The sequence below is a fragment of the Salvelinus alpinus genome, chromosome 11 (genome assembly GCF_045679555.1).
Source record: "Salvelinus alpinus chromosome 11, SLU_Salpinus.1, whole genome shotgun sequence".
NCBI classification, from domain to species: domain Eukaryota; kingdom Metazoa; phylum Chordata; class Actinopteri; order Salmoniformes; family Salmonidae; genus Salvelinus; species Salvelinus alpinus.
The window spans coordinates 71,899,843-71,920,407 of record NC_092096.1 but is presented as its reverse complement, the minus strand read 5'-3'; the positions used below and the strand labels follow the sequence as shown (position 1 = coordinate 71,920,407).

At 43.7% G+C, this 20,565-nt stretch overlaps 1 protein-coding gene across 4 annotated transcripts in view; it reads left to right on the top strand.

Annotated features, from left to right (window-relative positions):
• Positions 1-2,046: 2,046 nt before the first annotated feature.
• Positions 2,047-20,565, top strand: part of dachb (dachshund b) — a 90,371-nt gene continuing 71,852 nt past the window's right edge. For 2 of the 4 annotated variants that reach the window (XM_071334157.1, XM_071334156.1), the window contains exon 1: positions 2,048-2,737. In XM_071334157.1, coding sequence (XP_071190258.1) covers positions 2,169-2,737 — 569 coding nt within the window. In that variant the 5' untranslated portion in view covers positions 2,048-2,168. Of the gene's footprint in view, positions 2,738-20,565 lie in introns of all 4 variants that reach the window. The other 2 variants (XM_071334154.1, XM_071334155.1) reach the window with 2 other exon arrangements.

Below are 20,565 nucleotides of genomic sequence, written 5' to 3'. Positions count from 1 at the left end.
GGAGGCAGCAAGAGTGCGAAACTCTATAGAGTAATCCGTTATGGATCGATCACCTTGACATAGGGAAGCCAGGGCCCTGGAAGCCTCCTTCCCAAAAACTGAACGATCAAAAACCCGTATCATCTCCTCTTTAAAGTTCTGATAATCGTTAGAACACTCAGCCCTTGCCTCCCAGATAGCTGTGCCCCACTCCCGAGCCCGACCAGTAAGGAGTGATATGACGTAAGCGATCCGAGCTCTCTCTCTTGAGTACGTGTTGGGCTGGAGAGAGAACACAATATCACACTGGGTGAGAAAGGAGCGACACTCAGTGGGCTGCCCAGAGTAACATGGTGGGTTATTAACCCTAGGTTCCGGAGACTCGGAAGACCAGGAAGTAGCTGGTGGCACGAGACGAAGACTCTGAAACTGTCCAGAGAGATCGGAGACCTGAGCGGCCAGGGTCTCAACGGCATGACGAGCAGCAAACAATTCCTGCTCGTGTCTGCCGAGCATAGCTCCCTGGAACTCGACGGCAGTGTTGAGAGAATCCGTAGTCGCTGGGTCCATTCTTGGTCGGATTCTTCTGTTATGCAGATGAATGAGGACCCAAAAGCGACGTAATAGTAACAGAGTCTTTATTCCAGTATAAAACAAATAATGATACTCCTGGATATAAATCAATGGAAATCCAAAACAGGAAACTGAAATCCTCTCGTCAATAGAGAGGAACGACTGGAGACGCGACCACAGACTGCAGGTCGCTTCAGGAAGGCACAGGCCGTAGCTGACATAGACACCTGCTCACACGCAGCATCTGAAGAAGGCAAAAGAACACGACAGGGCGGAAAAAGACACAGGAACTGCAACATCAAACAAGAATCCGACAAGGACAGGAGCGGAAAACAGAGGGAGAAATAGGGACTCTAATCAGAGGGCAAAATAGGGGACAGGTGTGAAAGAGTAAATGAGGTCGTAGGGAGAATGAGAAACAGCTGGGAGCATGAACGGAACGATAGAGAGAGAGAAAGAGAAAGAACCTAATAAGACCAGCAGAGGGAAGCACAGGGACAAGACATGATCAAAGACAAAACATGACAGTTGTATTCAGCATTTCACTATAAGGTCTACCTACACCTGTTGTATTCAGCATTTCACTGTAAGGTCTACTACACCTGTTGTATTCAGCATTTCACTGTAAGGTCTACTACACCTGTTGTATTCAGCATTTCACTGTAAGGTCTACTACACCTGTTGTATTCAGCATTTCACTGTAAGGTCTACTACACCTGTTGTATTCAGCATTTCACTGTGAGGTCTACTACACCTGTTGTATTCAGCATTTCACTGTGAGGTCTACTACACCTGTTGTATTCAGCATTTCACTGTAAGGTCTACTACACCTGTTGTATTCAGCGTTTCACTGTGAGGTCTACTACACCTGTTGTATTCAGCATTTCACTGTGAGGTCTACTACACCTGTTGTATTCAGCATTTCACTGTAAGGTCTACTACACCTGTTGTATTCAGCATTTCACTGTGAGGTCTACTACACCTGTTGCATTCAGCATTTCACTGTGAGGTCTACTACACCTGTTGTATTCAGCATTTCACTGTAAGGTCTACTACACCTGTTGTATTCAGCATTTCACTGTGAGGTCTACTACACCTGTTGTATTCAGCATTTCACTGTGAGGTCTACTACACCTGTTGTATTCAGCATTTCACTGTAAGGTCTACTACACCTGTTGTATTCAGCATTTCACTGTGAGGTCTACTACACCTATTGTATTCAGCATTTCACTGTGAGGTCTACTACACTTGTTGTATTCAGCATTTCACTGTGAGGTCTACTACACCTGTTGTATTCAGCATTTCACTGTGAGGTCTACTACACCTGTTGTATTCAGCATTTCACTGTGAGGTCTACTACACCTGTTCTATTCGGCGCATGTAACTAACAATGTGATTGGATCAATGACATCAGAAGCTGCGCTGTCTAGCACATTGATTGGTCGAGTAGGCGGGCCTTCTGACTTTGTGACTGTGGTGGTAACTAGTGACGACCAGGGTAGAGCGTGGGAAACCGAGAGAAAAGCACAAGTTCACACAGAGAGACAGAGAGAGGGTGAGGAGAGGATAGAGCACAAATAAGCGCCAGTGAGAGAGAGAAACAAGTGAAAGTGACCATGTCCACGACTATGGCCGCCTCGGCGACCCCTCCTGTCCTCTCACCCGGCTCAGGAGCACCTTCCTCCTTGGGAATATTCCGCTCCGACCCTATCTACACCGCTACAACCACCAGCCCTCATCTAGACTCCCCCTCCCCGCGGCTCACCACCACCGGACTCCTCAACCCCTTCCACCCCGGCTCAGGAGTCCCATCCGGTGGCTTGGGATTCACCAACACACCGGTTTTTCGAGATCGAGGAATTTCCACCGCTACAACTACAACCACAACCAGTGAGTGCAGAATGGTGGATGTACACGGAGTAAAAGTCGCGTCTTTCAGCGTCGGAGGACAGGACGACTTGATTTGTTTACCTCAAGTGTTTGAGCTCTTTCTGAAACACCTCGTCGGCGGGCTTCATACCGTTTACACCAAGCTGAAACGCCTGGATATTTGTCCGGTTGTGTGTACTGTGTCGCAGGTCCGGGTCCTGAGGGGGCTCGGTGCGATCCAACCGGGAGTCAACCGCTGCAAACTCATCTCCAGGCGGGACTTCGAGGCGCTCTACACCGATTGCACCGTTGCGAGGTAGGCTATATTGAACTAAGTTTTATATTTAATGTTTACATTTCTTTCTACGTTTGTATCTTCGATTATCGTTGTAAACTATTAGTAAATGGCATGCGACCATGTGTTCAATATCAGTGGTGTAAATTACTAACGTTGCTTAAAGTAGTTTTTTGGGGGGTATCTGTACTTTATTTTACTATTTATATTTTTGACTATTACTTTTACTTTTACTTCACTACATTCCTAAATAAAAGAATGTACTTTTTACTCCTTACATTTTCCCTGACACCCAAAAGTACTCGTTACATTTTGAATGCTTAGCAAGACAGGAAAATGGTCCAATTCACGCAGTGTGCCCCAGGCTATCCTTAATATAAAAAATAATTTAACATTTTTGCAATCTGGTTTACTTAATATTAGGAATTTGAAATGATTTATACTTTTACTTTTGATACTTAAGTATATTTTAGCAATTACATTTACTTATGTATATTTGAAATCAAATACTTTTAGACTTTTACTCAAGTAGTATTTTACTGGGTGACTTTCACTTTTACTTGATGCATTTTCTATTAATTTATCTTTTTACTTTTACTCAAGTATGACAGCTGAATACTTTTCCCACTACAGTTCATTATAAATATGTTATGCCATCATTAGCTGACTATATTCCACTCCATTGAGAATTCAGTTTCTGATGAACTGCGGAACAGAGACCAGGTTTTGTGGAATTCAACTCCAACTCCATTGATTTGCAGAAGGTCACTACTTTAAAAAATGTTTTTAATTATGAAACGCTTGTTTGTCCTCTGTAGTTGCACGTCTTTCTATATTTGCTGAAATACTTTTCCAATAAACATGACTCAAATACATCCACCGACTGGTTCCTTGTTGAGATTCAATGCCCATTTGCGCGGAGTTGCCATCTTGGAGCAGCTACAATGGGTGGGTTGTATTGGATCCGAGGCGTCATGGCCACAGGGGCAGATTTGTCCTGTAAAAATAAAATATATAACAAATATATGTATTTATTTTCTTCTCTTTTTCTTTTTACAGGACAAATCTGCCCCTGTGGCAAAGATAAAGAAAAACCATTGAATGAGTAGGTGTGTCCAAACTTTTGACGTCAACAGTTTAGGCACACCTACTATACAGTACCAGTCAAAAGTTTGGACACACCTACTCATTCAAGGGTTTTTCTTTATTTTTACAATTTTCTACATTGTAGAATAATAGTGAAGACATCAAAACTATGAAATAACACATATGGAATCATGTAGTAACCAAAAAAGTGTTAAACAAATATATATATTTTATATTTGAGATTCTTCAAAGTCGCTTCCCTTTGCCTTGATGACAGCTTTGCACACTCTTGGCATTCTCTCAACCAGCTACATGAGGTAGTCACCTGGAATGCAGCTTTGCATACTCTTGGCATTTTCTCAACCAGCTTCATGAGGTAGTCATCTGGAATGCAGCTTTGCACACTCTTGGCATGCCTGCTGGCAAGGTTAGTAGACTTTAGAAAAGCAAGCAATAACTAAATGTACTAAGACTCACATTGCTTTCAATCTTTAACCCATATTTTAGCAGAGATGCAGAGAAGCAAATGTATTTTATTTTAAATAAAGAACCACCAGCCAGGAGGATACAGACAGCTCAAGATGTATGCTGAGATATGAAGAAAAAAAATACATTTTTGACACAGAATGAAGCTTCATTCTGTGCAGGAAAAAGCTGTTTCAGGTGTTTGACCAAGGCGAAATTCAACACAACACACACACACACACACACACACACACACACACACACACACACACACACACACACACACACACACACACACACACACACACACACACACACACACACTGCAAACTGAGCATTAAATGTTGACACAAGTGGTTATATAAACAAACCGAAACCTCGTACTTTATCTTTAGCCTGAACTAAATAAAGAACATAATTCTACAATATTTAACTTTTTTGGGGCGACCTGACCAAATTCACATAGAACTATGTGTTATAGATCTGTCATTCTCATTGAAAGCCAGTCTAAGAAGCCGTAGATCTGTTCTATGTGCACCATTTCTATGCGTGACGGTTTTTAAGTTTTGTTTCGGTTTTGTACACCAGCTTAAAATACTATATTTATGGTTAGGGAAAATATATTTCCCAGCGGTTTAGATGGTACAATGATTCTTTACACTATATTTGCTTGTTTTTGTCACATCAACTGGAATTAGGCGAACTATTAGAACGTTAGCAACCAGGAAATGACGGAGAGATTTCTGCACAGTGCCTCTTTAAACTAGCGTATGCTATTTAGTTCCATCTTGAACGTGATTTTTGCATACATAAAAGTTTATTTGGCACTGTTAAGTTTATCTCACAATAAACTTTTTAGTGAAGCCATGACAGTCATAATTCTCTCCACTTGTTTTTACCAGGACAGGTCTATAACTGTCTTATAAATTAGGGTTATTTTAGATGCTGACACCTAGCTATATAGTTAGATAGCTAACTATAGCTACTGAAACAGATGGTCCAGGTTACAAAGTGGCTCAGTGACTCACTACTGTAATGGTCCAGGTTACAAAGTGACTCAGTGACTCACTACTGTAATGGTCCAGGTTACAAAGTGGCTCAGTGACTCACTACTGTAATGTTCCAGGTTACAAAGTGGCTCAGTGACTCACTACTGTAATGGTCCAGGTTACAAAGTGGCTCAGTGACTCACTACTGTAATGGTCCAGGTTACAAAGTGGCTCAGTGACTCACTACTGTAATGGTCCAGGTTACAAAGTGGCTCAGTGACTCACTACTGTAATGGTCCAGGTTACAAAGTGGCTCAGTGACTCACTACTGTAATGGACCAGGATACAACGTGGCTCAGTGACTCACTACTGTAATGGTCCAGGTTACAAAGTGGCTCAGTGACTCACTACTGTAATGGTCCAGGTTACAAAGTGGCTCAGTGACTCACTACTGTAATGGTCCAGGTTACAAAGTGGCTCAGTGACTCACTACTGTAATGGTCCAGGTTACAAAGTGGCTCAGTGACTCACTACTGTAATGGTCCAGGTTACAAAGTGGCTCACTACTGTAATGGTCCAGGTTACAAAGTGGCTCAGTGACTCACTACTGTAATGGTCCAGGATACAAAGTGACTCAGTGACTCACTACTGTAATGGTCCAGGTTACAAAGTGGCTCAGTGACTCACTACTGTAATGGTCCAGGTTACAAAGTGGCTCAGTGACTCACTACTGTAATGGTCCAGGTTACAAAGTGGCTCAGTGACTCACTACTGTAATGGTCCAGGTTACAAAGTGGCTCAGTGACTCACTACTGTAATGGTCCAGGTTACAAAGTGGCTCAGTGACTCACTACTGTAATGGTCCAGGTTACAAAGTGGCTCAGTGACTCACTACTGTAATGGTCCAGGTTACAAAGTGGCTCAGTGACTCACTACTGTAATGGTCCAGGTTACAAAGTGGCTCAGTGACTCACTACTGTAATGGTCCAGGTTACAAAGTGGCTCAGTGACTCACTACTGTAATGGTCCAGGTTACAAAGTGGCTCAGTGACTCACTACTGTAATGGTCCAGGTTACAAAGTGGCTCAGTGACTCACTACTGTAATGGTCCAGGATACAAAGTGACTCAGTGACTCACTACTGTAATGGTCCAGGTTACAAAGTGGCTCAGTGACTCACTACTGTAATGGTCCAGGTTACAAAGTGGCTCAGTGACTCACTACTGTAATGGTCCAGGTTACAAAGTGACTCAGTGACTCACTACTGTAATGGTGAAAAAAACTGTCTGCATGTTTTTCACAAAGAGGGCAACATATGCTACTGAGCCAGATGTCTGTGTGTCAGGGAGAAGCTCCAGGTGGTATCTGATGCTACTGAGCCAGATGTCTGTGTGTCAGGGAGAAGCTCCAGGTGGTATCTGATGCTACTGAGCCAGATGTCTGTGTGTCAGGGGAGAAGCTCCAGCTGGTATCTGATGCTACTGAGCCAGATGTCTGTGTGTCAGGGGAGAAGCTCCAGGTGGTATCTGATGCTACTGAGCCAGATGTCTATGTGTCAGGGGAGAAGCGCCAGGTGGTATCTGATGCTACTGAGACAGATGTCTGTGTGTCAGGGGAGAAGCTCCAGGTGGTATCTGATGCTACTGAGCCAGATGTCTATGTGTCAGGGGAGAAGCTCCAGGTGGTATCTGATGCTACTGAGACAGATGTCTGTGTGTCAGGGGAGAAGCTCCAGGTGGTATCTGATTTTAAGTACCTTGGCATCGTACTTGATTCCAACCTCTCTTTTAAAAAGCAGGTGAAAAAGGTAACTCAAATAACCAAATTCAACCTAGCTAATTTCCGATTTATACAAAATGTTTGACTACAGAGGTAGCAAAACTGTACTTCAAATCTATGATACTCCCCCACTTAACATATTGCTTGACTAGTTGGGCCCAAGCTTGCAGTACAACATTAAAACCCATCCAGTCTGTCTACAAACAGGCTCTCAAAGTGCTTGATAGGAAGCCCAATAGCCATCATCACTGTTACATCCTCAGAAAGCATGAGCTCCTGAGTTGGGAAAATCTTGTGCAATACACCGACGCATGTCTTGTATTCAATATCCTAAATGGCCTGGCCCCCCCTCCACTCAGTACTTTTGTTAAACAGAAAACACAAACATATGGCAGCAGATCCACAAGCTCTGCCATGAGAGGTGACTGTATAGTTCCCCTAAGGAAAAGCACCTTTAGTAAATCTGCTTTCTCTGTGAGAGCTTCCCATGTCTGGAATACACTGCCATCAGACACACATAACTGCACCACATATCACACTTTCACAAAAAACATGAAGACATGGTTGAAGGCCAATCAGATTTGTGAACATGGTCCCTAGCTGTGTGTTGCCGCTTTCCATGTTGCCTGTTGTCTGTAGCTTGTGAAGTGTGGAAACATTTTTTTGCTTTTATGAATTTTGTCTTGTTGCTTTTTGTCCTATGTTGCTCTGTCTGTATGCTATGTCTTGCTTGTCCTATGTTGCTCTGTCTGTATGCTATGTCTTGCTTGTCCTATGTTGCTCTGTCTGTATGCTATGTCTTGCTTGTCATATGTTGCTCTGTCTATATGCTACGTCTTGCTTGTTCTATGTTGCTCTGTCTGCATGCTATGTCTTGCTTGTCATATGTTGCTCTGTCTGTATGCTACGTCTTGCTTGTCCTATGTTGCTCTGTCTATATGTTACGTCTTGCTTGTTCTATGTTGCTCTGTCTGTATGCTATGTCTTGCTTGTCCTATGTTGCTCTGTCTGTATGCTATGTCTTGCTTGTCCTATGTTGCTCTGTCTGTATGCTACGTCTTGCTTGTCCTATGTTGCTCTGCGTGTGCTCACTGCTCATTGATTGTCTATATTGTAATTGTTTTTAATAACCTGCCCAGGGACTGCGGTTGAAAATTAGCCGGCTGGCTAAAACCGGCACTTTTTCTGAAACGTTGATCAATGTGCACTGTCCCTGTAAAAATAAAATAAATAAAGTCAAATAAACTCAAACTCAAGGCATCGGGTGGCGACTTTGAAGAATCTCAAATATATTTTGATTTGTTGAACACTTTTTTGGTTACTACATGATTCCGTATGTGTTATTTCATAGTTGTGATGTCTTGTGGTGGCATATTTCTGCTTTACCAAATGAGGAGAGTTACAAACTACACACCAGTCAGAGTTATACTTTAAAACTACATCTTTAATAATAATAAGCTTTGCAATAGCCTTTGACTTTCAACAATTCACTATTTCTAATGAACCGTTGAGAAGTAACCAACGGAAAAGTACAAAGATCTTTTATAGACCAAGATACACCCCTCTCAACTTACACTGACGAACCACAGATCTTAGGAACTGTTCACAAAGGTTAAGATTTGTATGAAAGATATCTATAAAACATAGCAGACAGTTACTGCTGTGTCAACAGTTTTCATTGTAAAAACCAGTGTCGGGCCCCCTCCTACTCCAAACAGGAACTGTCTCTTCCTGGTACGGTATAGAACAGAACCATTAGCTCATGTTCTCTGGAATGCTCTTTAGGTTTTATCACCCAAAGACATCGTAAATCTCCTCTGTCAGTGCTATCTCATAGAGGCCCATCCTCAGTAGAACACACACACAATACTCTACTCTGTCGAATGTAACAACCATTATAATGCAATACAAGCATTATAACATAATCTTGCAATTTTCCACGACAGTCTTCACTATTATTCTACAATGTAGAAAATCGTAAAAATAAAGAAAGACCCTGGAATGAGTAGGTGTGTCCAAACTTTTGACTGGTACTGTATATATTTACCCAAAAAATATACGGGAGATTGGAAGTGATGCACATAATTACATTGAGGAAGGTACAATCTATCTGCAATAGTAAAGCTGATCCAACCCCGAAAAAAAATTGAAAAAAAATAATGGCTGGATCGGGGTGAAGAGGCGACTCCAGGATGCTGGCCTTCTAGTCAGAGTTCCTCTGTCCAGTCTCAACGTCAACAGTGAAGAGGCGACTCCGGGATGCTGGCCTTCTAGGCAGAGTTCCTCTGTCCAGTGTCTGTGTTCTTTTGCCCATCTTAATCTTTTATTTTTATTGGCCATTCTGAGATATGACTTTTTCTTTGCAACTCTGACTAGAAGGCCAGCATCCCGGAGTCGCCTCTTCACTGTTGACTTTGAGACGGGTGTTTTGCAAGGTACTATTTAATGAAGCTGCTAGTTGAGGACTTGTGAGGCGTCTGTTTTTCAAACTAGACTCTAATGTACTTGTCCTCTTGCTCAGTTGTGCACCGGGGCCTTCCACTCCTCTTTATATTCTGGTTAGAGGCAGTTTGCTCTGTTCTGTGAAGGGAGTAGTACACAGCATTGTACGAGATCTTCAGTTTCTTGGCAATTTCTCGCATGAAATAGAGCTTCATTTCTCAGAACAAGAATAGACTGATGAGTTTCAGAAGAAAGTTATTTGTTTCTGGCCATTTTGAGCCTGTAATCGAACCCACAAATGCTGATGCTCCAGATACTCAACTAGTCTAAAGAAGGACAGTTTTATTGCTTCTTTAATCAGGACAACAGTTTTCAGCTGTGCTAACATAATTACAAAAGGGTTTTCTAATGATCAATTAGCCTTTTAAAATGATAAACTTGGATTAGCTAACACAACATGCCATTGGAACACAGGAGTGATGGTTGCTGATAATGGGCCTCTGTACGCCTATGTAGATATTCCATTAAAAATCAGCCGTTTCCAGCTACAATAGTCATTTATAATATTAACAATGTCTACACTGTATTTCTGACCAATTTGATGTTATTTTAATGGACAAATAATGTGCTTTTCTTTAAAAAACAAGGACATTTCGAACTGACCCCAAACTTTTGAACAGTAGTATGTATAAACAAATATATATTTCCCCCCAAAATATATTTGGGATTAGAAATGATGCAGACAACTTCATTGATGTAAGCTACAATCTATCTGCTATATTAAAGCTGACCTACTCCCTAAAAAAATAAAAAAAAATAAATGTGGTTTATTTTAATAATCAAATTAGTGACGCACCACATGATTAAGTGTCTGTCGCCACATATCCAGCATAGATTAGTTGGTATTTACTTGGTATCGCTTATTTACATAATTTTGTGTAGTCCCAAATGGCATTCTATATTCCCTACATAGTGCACTACTTTTGAACCAGAGCCCTATAGAACCCTATTCCCAATATAGTGCACTACTTTAGACCAGAGCCCTATGGCACCCTATTCCCTATATAGTGCACTACTTTAGACCAGAGCCCTATAGAACCCTAGTCCCTACATAGTGCACTACTTTAGACCAGAGCCCTATAGAACCCTAGTCCCTACATAGTGCACTACTTTAGACCAGAGCCCTATAGAACCCTAGTCCCTATATAGTGCACTACTTTAGACCAGAGCCCTATAGAACCCTAGTCCCTACATAGTGCACTACTTTAGACCAGAGCCCTATAGAACCCTAGTCCCTACATAGTGCACTACTTTAGACCAGAGCCCTATGGCACCCTATTCCCTATATAGTGCACTACTTTAGACCAGAGCCCTATAGAACCCTAGTCCCTACATAGTGCACTACTTTAGACCAGAGCCCTATAGAACCCTAGTCCCTACATAGTGCACTACTTTAGACCAGAGCCCTATAGAACCCTAGTCCCTACATAGTGCACTACTTTAGACCAGAGCCCTATAGAACCCTAGTCCCTATATAGTGCACTACTTTAGACCAGAGCCCTATAGAACCCTAGTCCCTACATAGTGCACTACTTTAGACCAGAGCCCTATAGAACCCTAGTCCCTATATAGTGCACTACTTTAGACCAGAGCCCTATAGAACCCTAGTCCCTACATAGTGCACTACTTTAGACCAGAGCCCTATAGAACCCTAGTCCCTACATAGTGCACTACTTTAGACCAGAGCCCTATGGCACCCTATTCCCTATATAGTGCACTACTTTAGACCAGAGCCCTATAGAACCCTAGTCCCTACATAGTGCACTACTTTAGACCAGAGCCCTATAGAACCCTAGTCCCTACATAGTGCACTACTTTAGACCAGAGCCCTATAGAACCCTAGTCCCTACATAGTGCACTACTTTAGACCAGAGCCCTATAGAACCCTAGTCCCTATATAGTGCACTACTTTAGACCAGAGCCCTATAGAACCCTAGTCCCTACATAGTGCACTACTTTAGACCAGAGCCCTATAGAACCCTAGTCCCTACATAGTGCACTACTTTAGACCAGAGCCCTATGGCACCCTATTCCCTATATAGTGCACTACTTTAGACCAGAGCCCTATAGAACCCTAGTCCCTACATAGTGCACTACTTTAGACCAGAGCCCTATAGAACCCTAGTCCCTACATAGTGCACTACTTTAGACCAGAGCCCTATAGAACCCTAGTCCCTACATAGTGCACTACTTTAGACCAGAGCCCTATAGAACCCTAGTCCCTACATAGTGCACTACTTTAGACCAGAGCCCTATAGAACCCTAGTCCCTACATAGTGCACTACTTTAGACCAGAGCCCTATAGAACCCTAGTCCCTACATAGTGCACTACATTAGACCAGAGCCCTATAGAACCCTAGTCCCTACATAGTGCACTACTTTAGACCAGAGCCCTATAGAACCCTAGTCCCTACATAGTGCACTACTTTAGACCAGAGCCCTATAGAACCCTAGTCCCTACATAGTGCACTACTTTAGACCAGAGCCCTATAGAACCCTATTCCCTATATAGTGCACTACTTTAGACCAGAGCCCTATAGAACCCTAGTCCCTACATAGTGCACTACTTTAGACCAGAGCCCTATAGAACCCTAGTCCCTACATAGTGCACTACTTTAGACCAGAGCCCTATAGAACCCTAGTCCCTACATAGTGCACTACTTTAGACCAGAGCCCTATTGAACCCTAGTCCCTACATAGTGCACTACTTTAGACCAGAGCCCTATAGAACCCTAGTCCCTACATAGTGCACTACTTTAGACCAGAGCCCTATTGAACCCTAGTCCCTACATAGTGCACTACTTTAGACCAGAGCCCTATAGAACCCTAGTCCCTACATAGTGCACTACTTTAGACCAGAGCCCTATAGAACCCTAGTCCCTACATAGTGCACTACTTTAGACCAGAGCCCTATAGAACCCTAGTCCCTACATAGTGCACTACTTTAGACCAGAGCCCTATCGGCCATTTAGGGTTGCAATCCCCGACAGATTTTATGACCTCCTTTTAATTTATTCTATTTACGTAGGAAATAATAGCTAATCTGTAGCTGCCCAGAAATTAGCCGGTCTGCTGGCTAGCGTTGGTGTTTCAGCTGCCCACGTTTTGTGGTCATCAGCTATTCCTTTAGCTCGATAATCTACCGGCACTTTTGTGCAACGCGACTCGGACCGGAGCATTCTGGGACTTTTTTTTTCTCTCAGTTTCCCCGGATTTCAGCCGCAGGCTCTGGACATTTGCAGCTAGCTAGCTGCAAACCGTGTGACTACTGGCTTACGTCGATCCCGGAGCAAACTCAAATCATTCCGGAGCTAGCCAGCTGAGGAGTTCCATCAGCCATTCCTGGGCTACAGTCACCTATCTGGACCCGTTTTTTTGTTGTTTTGTTGTTGCTGCAGATACGGAGCCCCACCGGGCCTTCACGACTGACTGCCGACGTTATCTGCCCGAGGGAGTTATCCAACTGGCACCTCCGTCCCGACGTTACCTGAACGCTCATCTGGGGCCCGCTAACCGTTAGCTGTCTTATCGGCTGCTATCTGAATAAGTATATCGGACAATTATTATTATTATTATTATTATTTTTTATTTTTTATTAAAAATATATATATTTTTTTTTTCTTGGGTCACTATATCTATTTTGCCAATTTGGATTGATCCCCTCTACCACACGGAACCCCACTAACCTACCGACGGAAACGCACGAGGTATCTACAAATAGACTTCCATACTATGCTATCTTGCTACCGATAGCCATCTACCCGGCCAGCTGTCTGGATCGCCGTGACCCCAACCAACCTCTACTCACTGGACCCTTATTGATCACTCAATTAAGCATGCCTCTCCTTAATGTAAATATGCCTTGTCCATTGCTGTTCTGGTTAGTGTTTATTGGCTTATTTCACTGTAGAGCCTCTAGCCCTGACCACTATACCATATCCAACCTCACAGTTCCACCACCCACATATGCGATGACATCACCTGGTTTCAATGATGTTTCTAGAGACAATATCTCTCTCATCATCACTCAATACCTAGGTTTACCTCCACTGTATTCACATCCTACCATACCTTTGTCTGTACATTATTCCTTTAAGCTATTTTATCGCCCCCAGAAACTTCCTTTTACTCTCTGCTCTAGAAGTTCTAGACGACCAATTCTCATAGCTTTTAGCCGTACCCTTATCCTACTCCTCCTCTGTTCCTCTGGTGATGTAGAGGTGAATCCAGGCCCTGCAGTACCTAGCTCCACTCCTATTCCCCAGGCGCTCTCTTTTGATGACTTCTGTAACCGTAATAGCCTTGGTTTCATGCATGTTAACATTAGAAGCCTCCTCCCTAAGTTTGTTTTGTTCACTGCTTTAGCACACTCTGCCAACCCGGATGTTTTAGCCGTGTCTGAATCCTGGCTTAGAAAGACCACCAAAAATTCTGACATTTTCATCCCCAACTACAAGATTTTCAGACAAGATAGAACGGCCAAAGGGGGCGGTGTTGCAATCTATTGCAAAGATTGCCTGCAGAGTTCTGTTTTACTATCCAGGTCTGTTCCCAAACAATTTGAACTTCTACTTTTAAAAATCCACCTCTCTAAAAACAAGTCTCTCACCGTTGCCGCCTGCTATAGACCACCCTCTGCCCCCAGCTGTGCTCTGGACACTATATGTGAACTGATTGCCCCCCATCTATCTTCAGAGCTCGTGCTGCTAGGCGACCTAAATTTAAACATGCTTAACACCCCAGCCACCCTACAATCTAAGCTTGATGCCCTCAATCTCACACAAATTATCAATGAACCTACCAGGTACCACCCCAATTCCGTAAACACGGGTACCCTCATAGATATCATCCTAACAAACTTGCCCTCCAAATACACCTCTGCTGTTTTCAACCAAGATCTCAGCGATCACTGCCTCATTGCCTGCATCCGTAATGGGTCAGCGGACAAACGACCTCCACTCATCACTGTCAAACGCTCCCTGAAACACTTCAGCGAGCAGGCCTTTCTAATCGACCTGGCCGAGGTATCCTGGAAGGATATTGATCTCATCCCGTCAGTAGAGGATGCCTGGACATTTAAAAAAAATGCCTTCCTCACCATCTTGAATAAGCATGCCCCATTCAAGAAATTTAGAACCAGGAACAGATATAGCCCTTGGTTCTCTCCTGACCTGACTGCCCTTAACCAACAGAAAAACATCCTATGGCGTTCTGCATTAGCATCGAACAGCCCCCGTGATATGCAACTTTTCAGGGAAGCTAGAAACCAGTATACACAGGCAGTTAGAAAAGCCAAGGCTAGCTTTTTCAAGCAGAAATTTGCTTCCTGCAACACAAATTCAAAAAAGTTCTGGGACACTGTAAAGTCCATGGAGAATAAGAACACCTCCTCCCAGCTTCCAACTGCTCTGAAGATAGGAAACACTGTCACCACCGACAAATCCACTATAATTGAGAATTTCAATAAGCATTTTTCTACGGCTGGCCATGCTTTCCACCTGGCTACCCCTACCCCGGACAACAGCACTGCCCTCCCCTCTGCTACTCGCCCAAGCCTTCCCCATTTCTCTTTCTCCCAAATACAGTCAGCTGATGTTCTAAAAGAGCTGCAAAATCTGGACCCTTACAAATCAGCCGGGCTAGATAATCTGGACCCTTTCTTTCTAAAACTATCTGCTGAAATTGTTGCCACCCCTATTACTAGCCTTTTCAACCTCTCTTTCGTGTCGTCTGAGATTCCCAAAGATTGGAAAGCAGCTGCGGTTATCCCCCTCTTCAAAGGGGGGGACACTCTTGACCCTAACAGCTACAGACCTATATCTATCCTACCCTGCCTTTCTAAGGTCTTCGAAAGCCAAGTCAACAAACAGATTACCGACCATTTCGAATCCCACCATACCTTCTCCGCTATGCAATCTGGTTTCAGAGCTGGTCATGGGTGCACCTCAGCCACGCTCAAGGTCATAAACGATATCTTAACCGCCATCGATAGGAAACAATACTGTGCAGCCGTATTCATTGACCTGGCCAAGGCTTTTGACTCTGTCAATCACCACATCCTCATCGGCAGACTCGACAGCCTTGGTTTCTCTAATGATTGCCTCGCCTGGTTCACCAACTACTTCTCTGATCGAGTTCAGTGTGTCAAATCGGAGGGTCTGTTGTCCGGGCCTCTGGCAGTCTCCATGGGGGTGCCACAGGGTTCAATTCTTGGACCGACTCTCTTCTCTGTATACATCAATGATGTCGCTCTTGCTGCTGGTGATTCTCTGATCCACCTCTACGCAGACGACACTATTCTGTATACTTCTGGCCCTTCTTTTGACACTGTGTTAACAACCCTCCAGGCGAGCTTCAATGCCATACAACTCTCCTTCCGTGGCCTCCAATTGCTCTTAAATACAAGTAAAACTAAATGCATGCTCTTCAACCGATCGCTGCCTGCACCTGCCCGCCTGTCCAACATCACTACTCTGGACGGCTCTGACCTAGAATATGTGGACAACTACAAATACCTAGGTGTCTGGTTAGACTGTAAACTCTCCTTCCAGACTCACATCAAACATCTCCAATCCAAAGTTAAATCTAGAATTGGCTTCCTATTTCGCAACAAAGCATCCTTCACTCATGCTGCCAAACATACCCTTGTAAAACTGACCATCCTACCAATCCTCGACTTCGGTGATGTCATTTACAAAATAGCCTCCAAAACCCTACTCAATAAATTGGATGCAGTCTATCACAGTGCCATCCGTTTTGTCACCAAAGCCCCATATACTACCCACCACTGCGACCTGTACACTCTCGTTGGCTGGCCCTCGCTTCATACTCGTCGCCAAACCCACTGGTTCCAGGTCATCTACAAGACCCTGCTAGGTAAAGTCCCCCCTTATCTCAGCTCGCTGGTCACCATAGCAACACCTACCTGTAGCACGCACTCCAGAAGGTTTATCTCTCTGGTCACCCCCAAAACCAATTCTTCCTTTGGCCGCCTCTCCTTCCAGTTCTCTGCTGCCAATGACTGGAACGAACTACAAAAATCTCTGAAACTGGAAACACTTATCTCCCTCACTAGCTTTAAGCACCAGCTGTCAGAGCAGCTCATAGATTACTGCACCTGTACATAGCCCATCTATAATTTAGCCCAAACAACTACCTCTTTACCTACTGTATTTATTTATTTATTTTGCTCCTTTGCACCCCATTATTTCTGTCTCTACTTTGCGCTTTCTTCCACTGCAAACCAACCATTCCAGTGTTTTTTAGTTTTATTTTACTTGCTGTGTTGTATTTACTTCGCCACCATGGCCTTTTTATATTTTTATTTATTTATACATATATTTGTTTGCCTTCACCTCCCTTATCTCACCTCACTTGCTCACATTGTATATAGACTTATTTTTTTTTCACTGTATCATTGACTATATGTTTGTTTTACTCCATGTGTAACTATGTGTTGTTGTATGTGTCGAACTGCTTTGCTTTATCTTGGCCAGGTCGCAATTGTAAATGAGAACGTGTTCTCAATTTGCCTACCTGGTTAAATAAAGGTTAAATAAATAAAATAAATAAATAAAATAATGAAGAAAATAAACACTCTCTTTCTGTTCAGTCGCGGTTAATGTCAACGTTTACGCACGTAGGCACTCAGGGAACACACACTGATCACGTCACGTCGTGTTCTTGAATAATAGTTAACATTAACTAGCTCCCACGCTCACCCCGGGAGTGACATTCTGGCATTAGTTTTAACAAGAGAGAAGCAGAGGGGTTGGAAGAGAATATAGAAAAAGAGGGGGACAGGGAAGAGAAGAGGGGGACAGGGAAGAGAAGAAGAGAAGAGGGGGACAGCGACGAGAAGAGAGGGGACAGGGAAGAGAAGAGAGGGGGCAGGGAAGAGGGGGGCAGGGAAGAGGGGGGCAGGGAAGGGGGGGGCAGGGAAGGGGGGGGAGGGAAGAGAAGAGGGGGAAAGGGAAGAGAAGAGGGGGACAGGGAAGAGAAGAGGGGGACAGAGAAGAGAAGAGGGGGGCAGGGAAGAGAAGAGGGGGACAGAGAAGAGAAGAGGGGGACAGAGAAGAGGGGGAAAGGGAAGAGAAGAGAGGGACAGGGAAGAGACGAGAGGGACAGAGAAGAGAAGTGGAGGACAGAGAAGAGAAGAGGGGGACAGAGAACCATGTTACCAGGAAGAAGTCCATCAGTAGGAGCCCAGAGGTCCTCCAATCACCAAGATGGCGCCTTACTAAAAGAGAGAGAGTTTATTTTACTTTATTTAATGAAATTTATCCTCTATCAGTTCTTAAAACCGATAAGAACTTTTGAACATCAGATTGGCAGTTACTAACCTAAATTCTGACTAGAGAGAGAGAGAGATGGAGGCAGGGAAACATGATCCTCAAATTATCTTTGTATTTGGGGAAATGGATTACTGTTGAATCCCTTCAACTTTCAGCTGACCAAAAAATGAGAGCGAGAATTAGGAACAAGAGAGATGGGAGAGAGAGAGATGGGAGAGAGAGAGATGGCAGAGAGAGAGCTGGGAGAGAGAGAGAGCTGAGATGGGAGAGAGAGCTGGAGAGAGAGATGGGAGAGAGAGAGCTGGGAGAGAGAGAGCTGGGAGAGAGAGAGAGCTGAGATGGGAGAGAGAGCTGGAGAGAGAGATGGGAGAGAGAGAGAGATGGGAGAGAGAGAGATGGGAGAGAGAGAGATGGGAGAGAGAGAGATGGGAGAGAGAGAGATGGGAGAGAGAGAGATGGGAGAGAGAGAGAATTAGGAACAAGATAGATGGGAGAGAGAGAGAATTAGGAACAAGATAGATGGGAGAGAGAGAATTAGGAACAAGATAGATGGGAGAGAGAGAGAATTAGGAACAAGATAGATGGGAGAGAGAGAGAATTAGGAACAAGATAGATGGGAGAGAGAGAATTAGGAACAAGATAGATGGGAGAGAGAGAGAGAGATGGCAGAGAGAGAATTGGCAGAGAGAGAGCTGGGAGAGAGAGAGCTGGGAGAGAGAGAGCTGAGATGGGAGAGAGAGCTGGAGAGAGAGATGGGAGAGAGAGAGAGATGGGAGAGAGAGATGGGAGAGAGAGAGATAGGAGAGAGAGAGATGGGAGAGAGAGAGATGGGAGAGAGAGAGAATTAGGAACAAGATAGATGGGAGAGAGAGAGAATTAGGAACAAGATAGATGGGAGAGAGAGAATTAGGAACAAGATAGATGAGAGAGAGAGAGAGAGAGAGATGGGAGAGAGAGATGGGAGAGAGAGAGAGAGAGAGATGGGAGAGAGAGATGGGAGAGAGAGAGAGATGGGAGAGAGAGAGAGATGGGAGAGAGAGAGATGGGAGAGAGAGAGATGGGAGAGAGAGAGCTGGGAGAGAGAGAGCTGGGAGAGAGAGAGCTGCGAGAGAGAGAGCTGCGAGAGAGAGAGACTATTTTATGACTACATCTGCAGATTGTTTTATTCGTTTATTGCGATCACTTGTTCTTATACTATTTTGGCGCCTAGGCTCATCAAACCAAAAAACAAACTGCTAAATGACTTGGGGACTGACTGCACACACACACACACACACACACACACACACACACACACACACACACACACACACACACACACACACACACACACACACACACACACACACACACACACACACACACACACACACACACACACACACACACACACACACACACACACACACACACACACACACACACACACAGAGGTTTGAATACGTTGACCCAGATAGCTTGGTCACGATTGGCTGGACTAAAGGAAGATAACGTGACCTGATTTGGTTGGTGCTCAGAAAATAGTACTTTTTACTCCTTACATTTTCCCTGACACCCAAAAGTACTCGTTACATTTTGAATGCTTAGCAAGACAGGAAAATGGTCCAATTCACGCAGGCTATCCTTAATATAAAAAATAATTTAACATTTTTGCAATCTGGTTTACTTAATATTAGGAATTTGAAATTATTTATACTTTTGATACTTAAGTATATTTTAGCAATTACATTTACTTATGTATATTTGAAATCAAATACTTTTAGACTTTTACTCAAGTAGTATTTTACTGGGTGACTTTCACTTTTACTTGATGCATTTTCTATTAATTTATCTTTTTACTTTTACTCAAGTATGACAGCTGAATACTTTTTCCACTACAGTTCAATATAAACAATGAAAACTGTTGCTACTTAATATTAAGCTAACCGTAGGGCACCATTTTCTTGTTTTTTAAAGGTATTTATTAATAAATAGCCAGGGGTACTCTGCAACACCATTTACATACTAAACCTGTGTTTAGTGAGTCCTCCAGATCAGAGGCAGTAGGGATGACCAGGGATGTTCTCTGTTTAGTGAGTCCACCAGATCAGAGGCAGCAGGGATGACCAGGGATGTTCTCTGTTTAGTGAGTCCTCCAGATCAGAGGCAGTAGGGATGAACAGGGATGTTCTCCTGATAAGTGCGTGAATTGGGCCAGTATACTGTCCTGCTAAACATTCAAAATGTAACGAGTACTTTTGGGTGACAGGGAAATTGTATGTAGTAAAAAGTACATTATTTTATTTAGGAATGTAGTGGAGTAAAAGTTGTCAAAAATATAAATAGGAAAGTACAGATACCCCCTAAAAACTACTTAAGTAGTACTGTAAAGTACTTCACACCACACAGTGATGTCTGTTGTGTAGAAACATGATTATGGTTTGGGTTAGAGAAACACAATATTCGTTATACTTTATTGACAAGCGTGTGTGTGTGCGTGCGTGTGTGTGTGTGCGCGTGCGTGCGTGTGTGCGTTCGTGCGTGTGTGTGTGTGTGTGCGTGCGTGCGCGCGCGCGCGCGTGCGTGTGTGCGTGTGCGTGCACGTGCGTGCGTGCGTGCGTACGTGTGTGCGTGCGTGCGTGCGTGCGTGCGTGCGTGCGTGTGTGTGTGTGCGTGTGCGTGTATCCTGGGAGGGTGTGTGTGTGTGTGTGTGTATCCTGGGAGGGTGTGTGCGTGTGTGTGTGTATCCTGGGAGG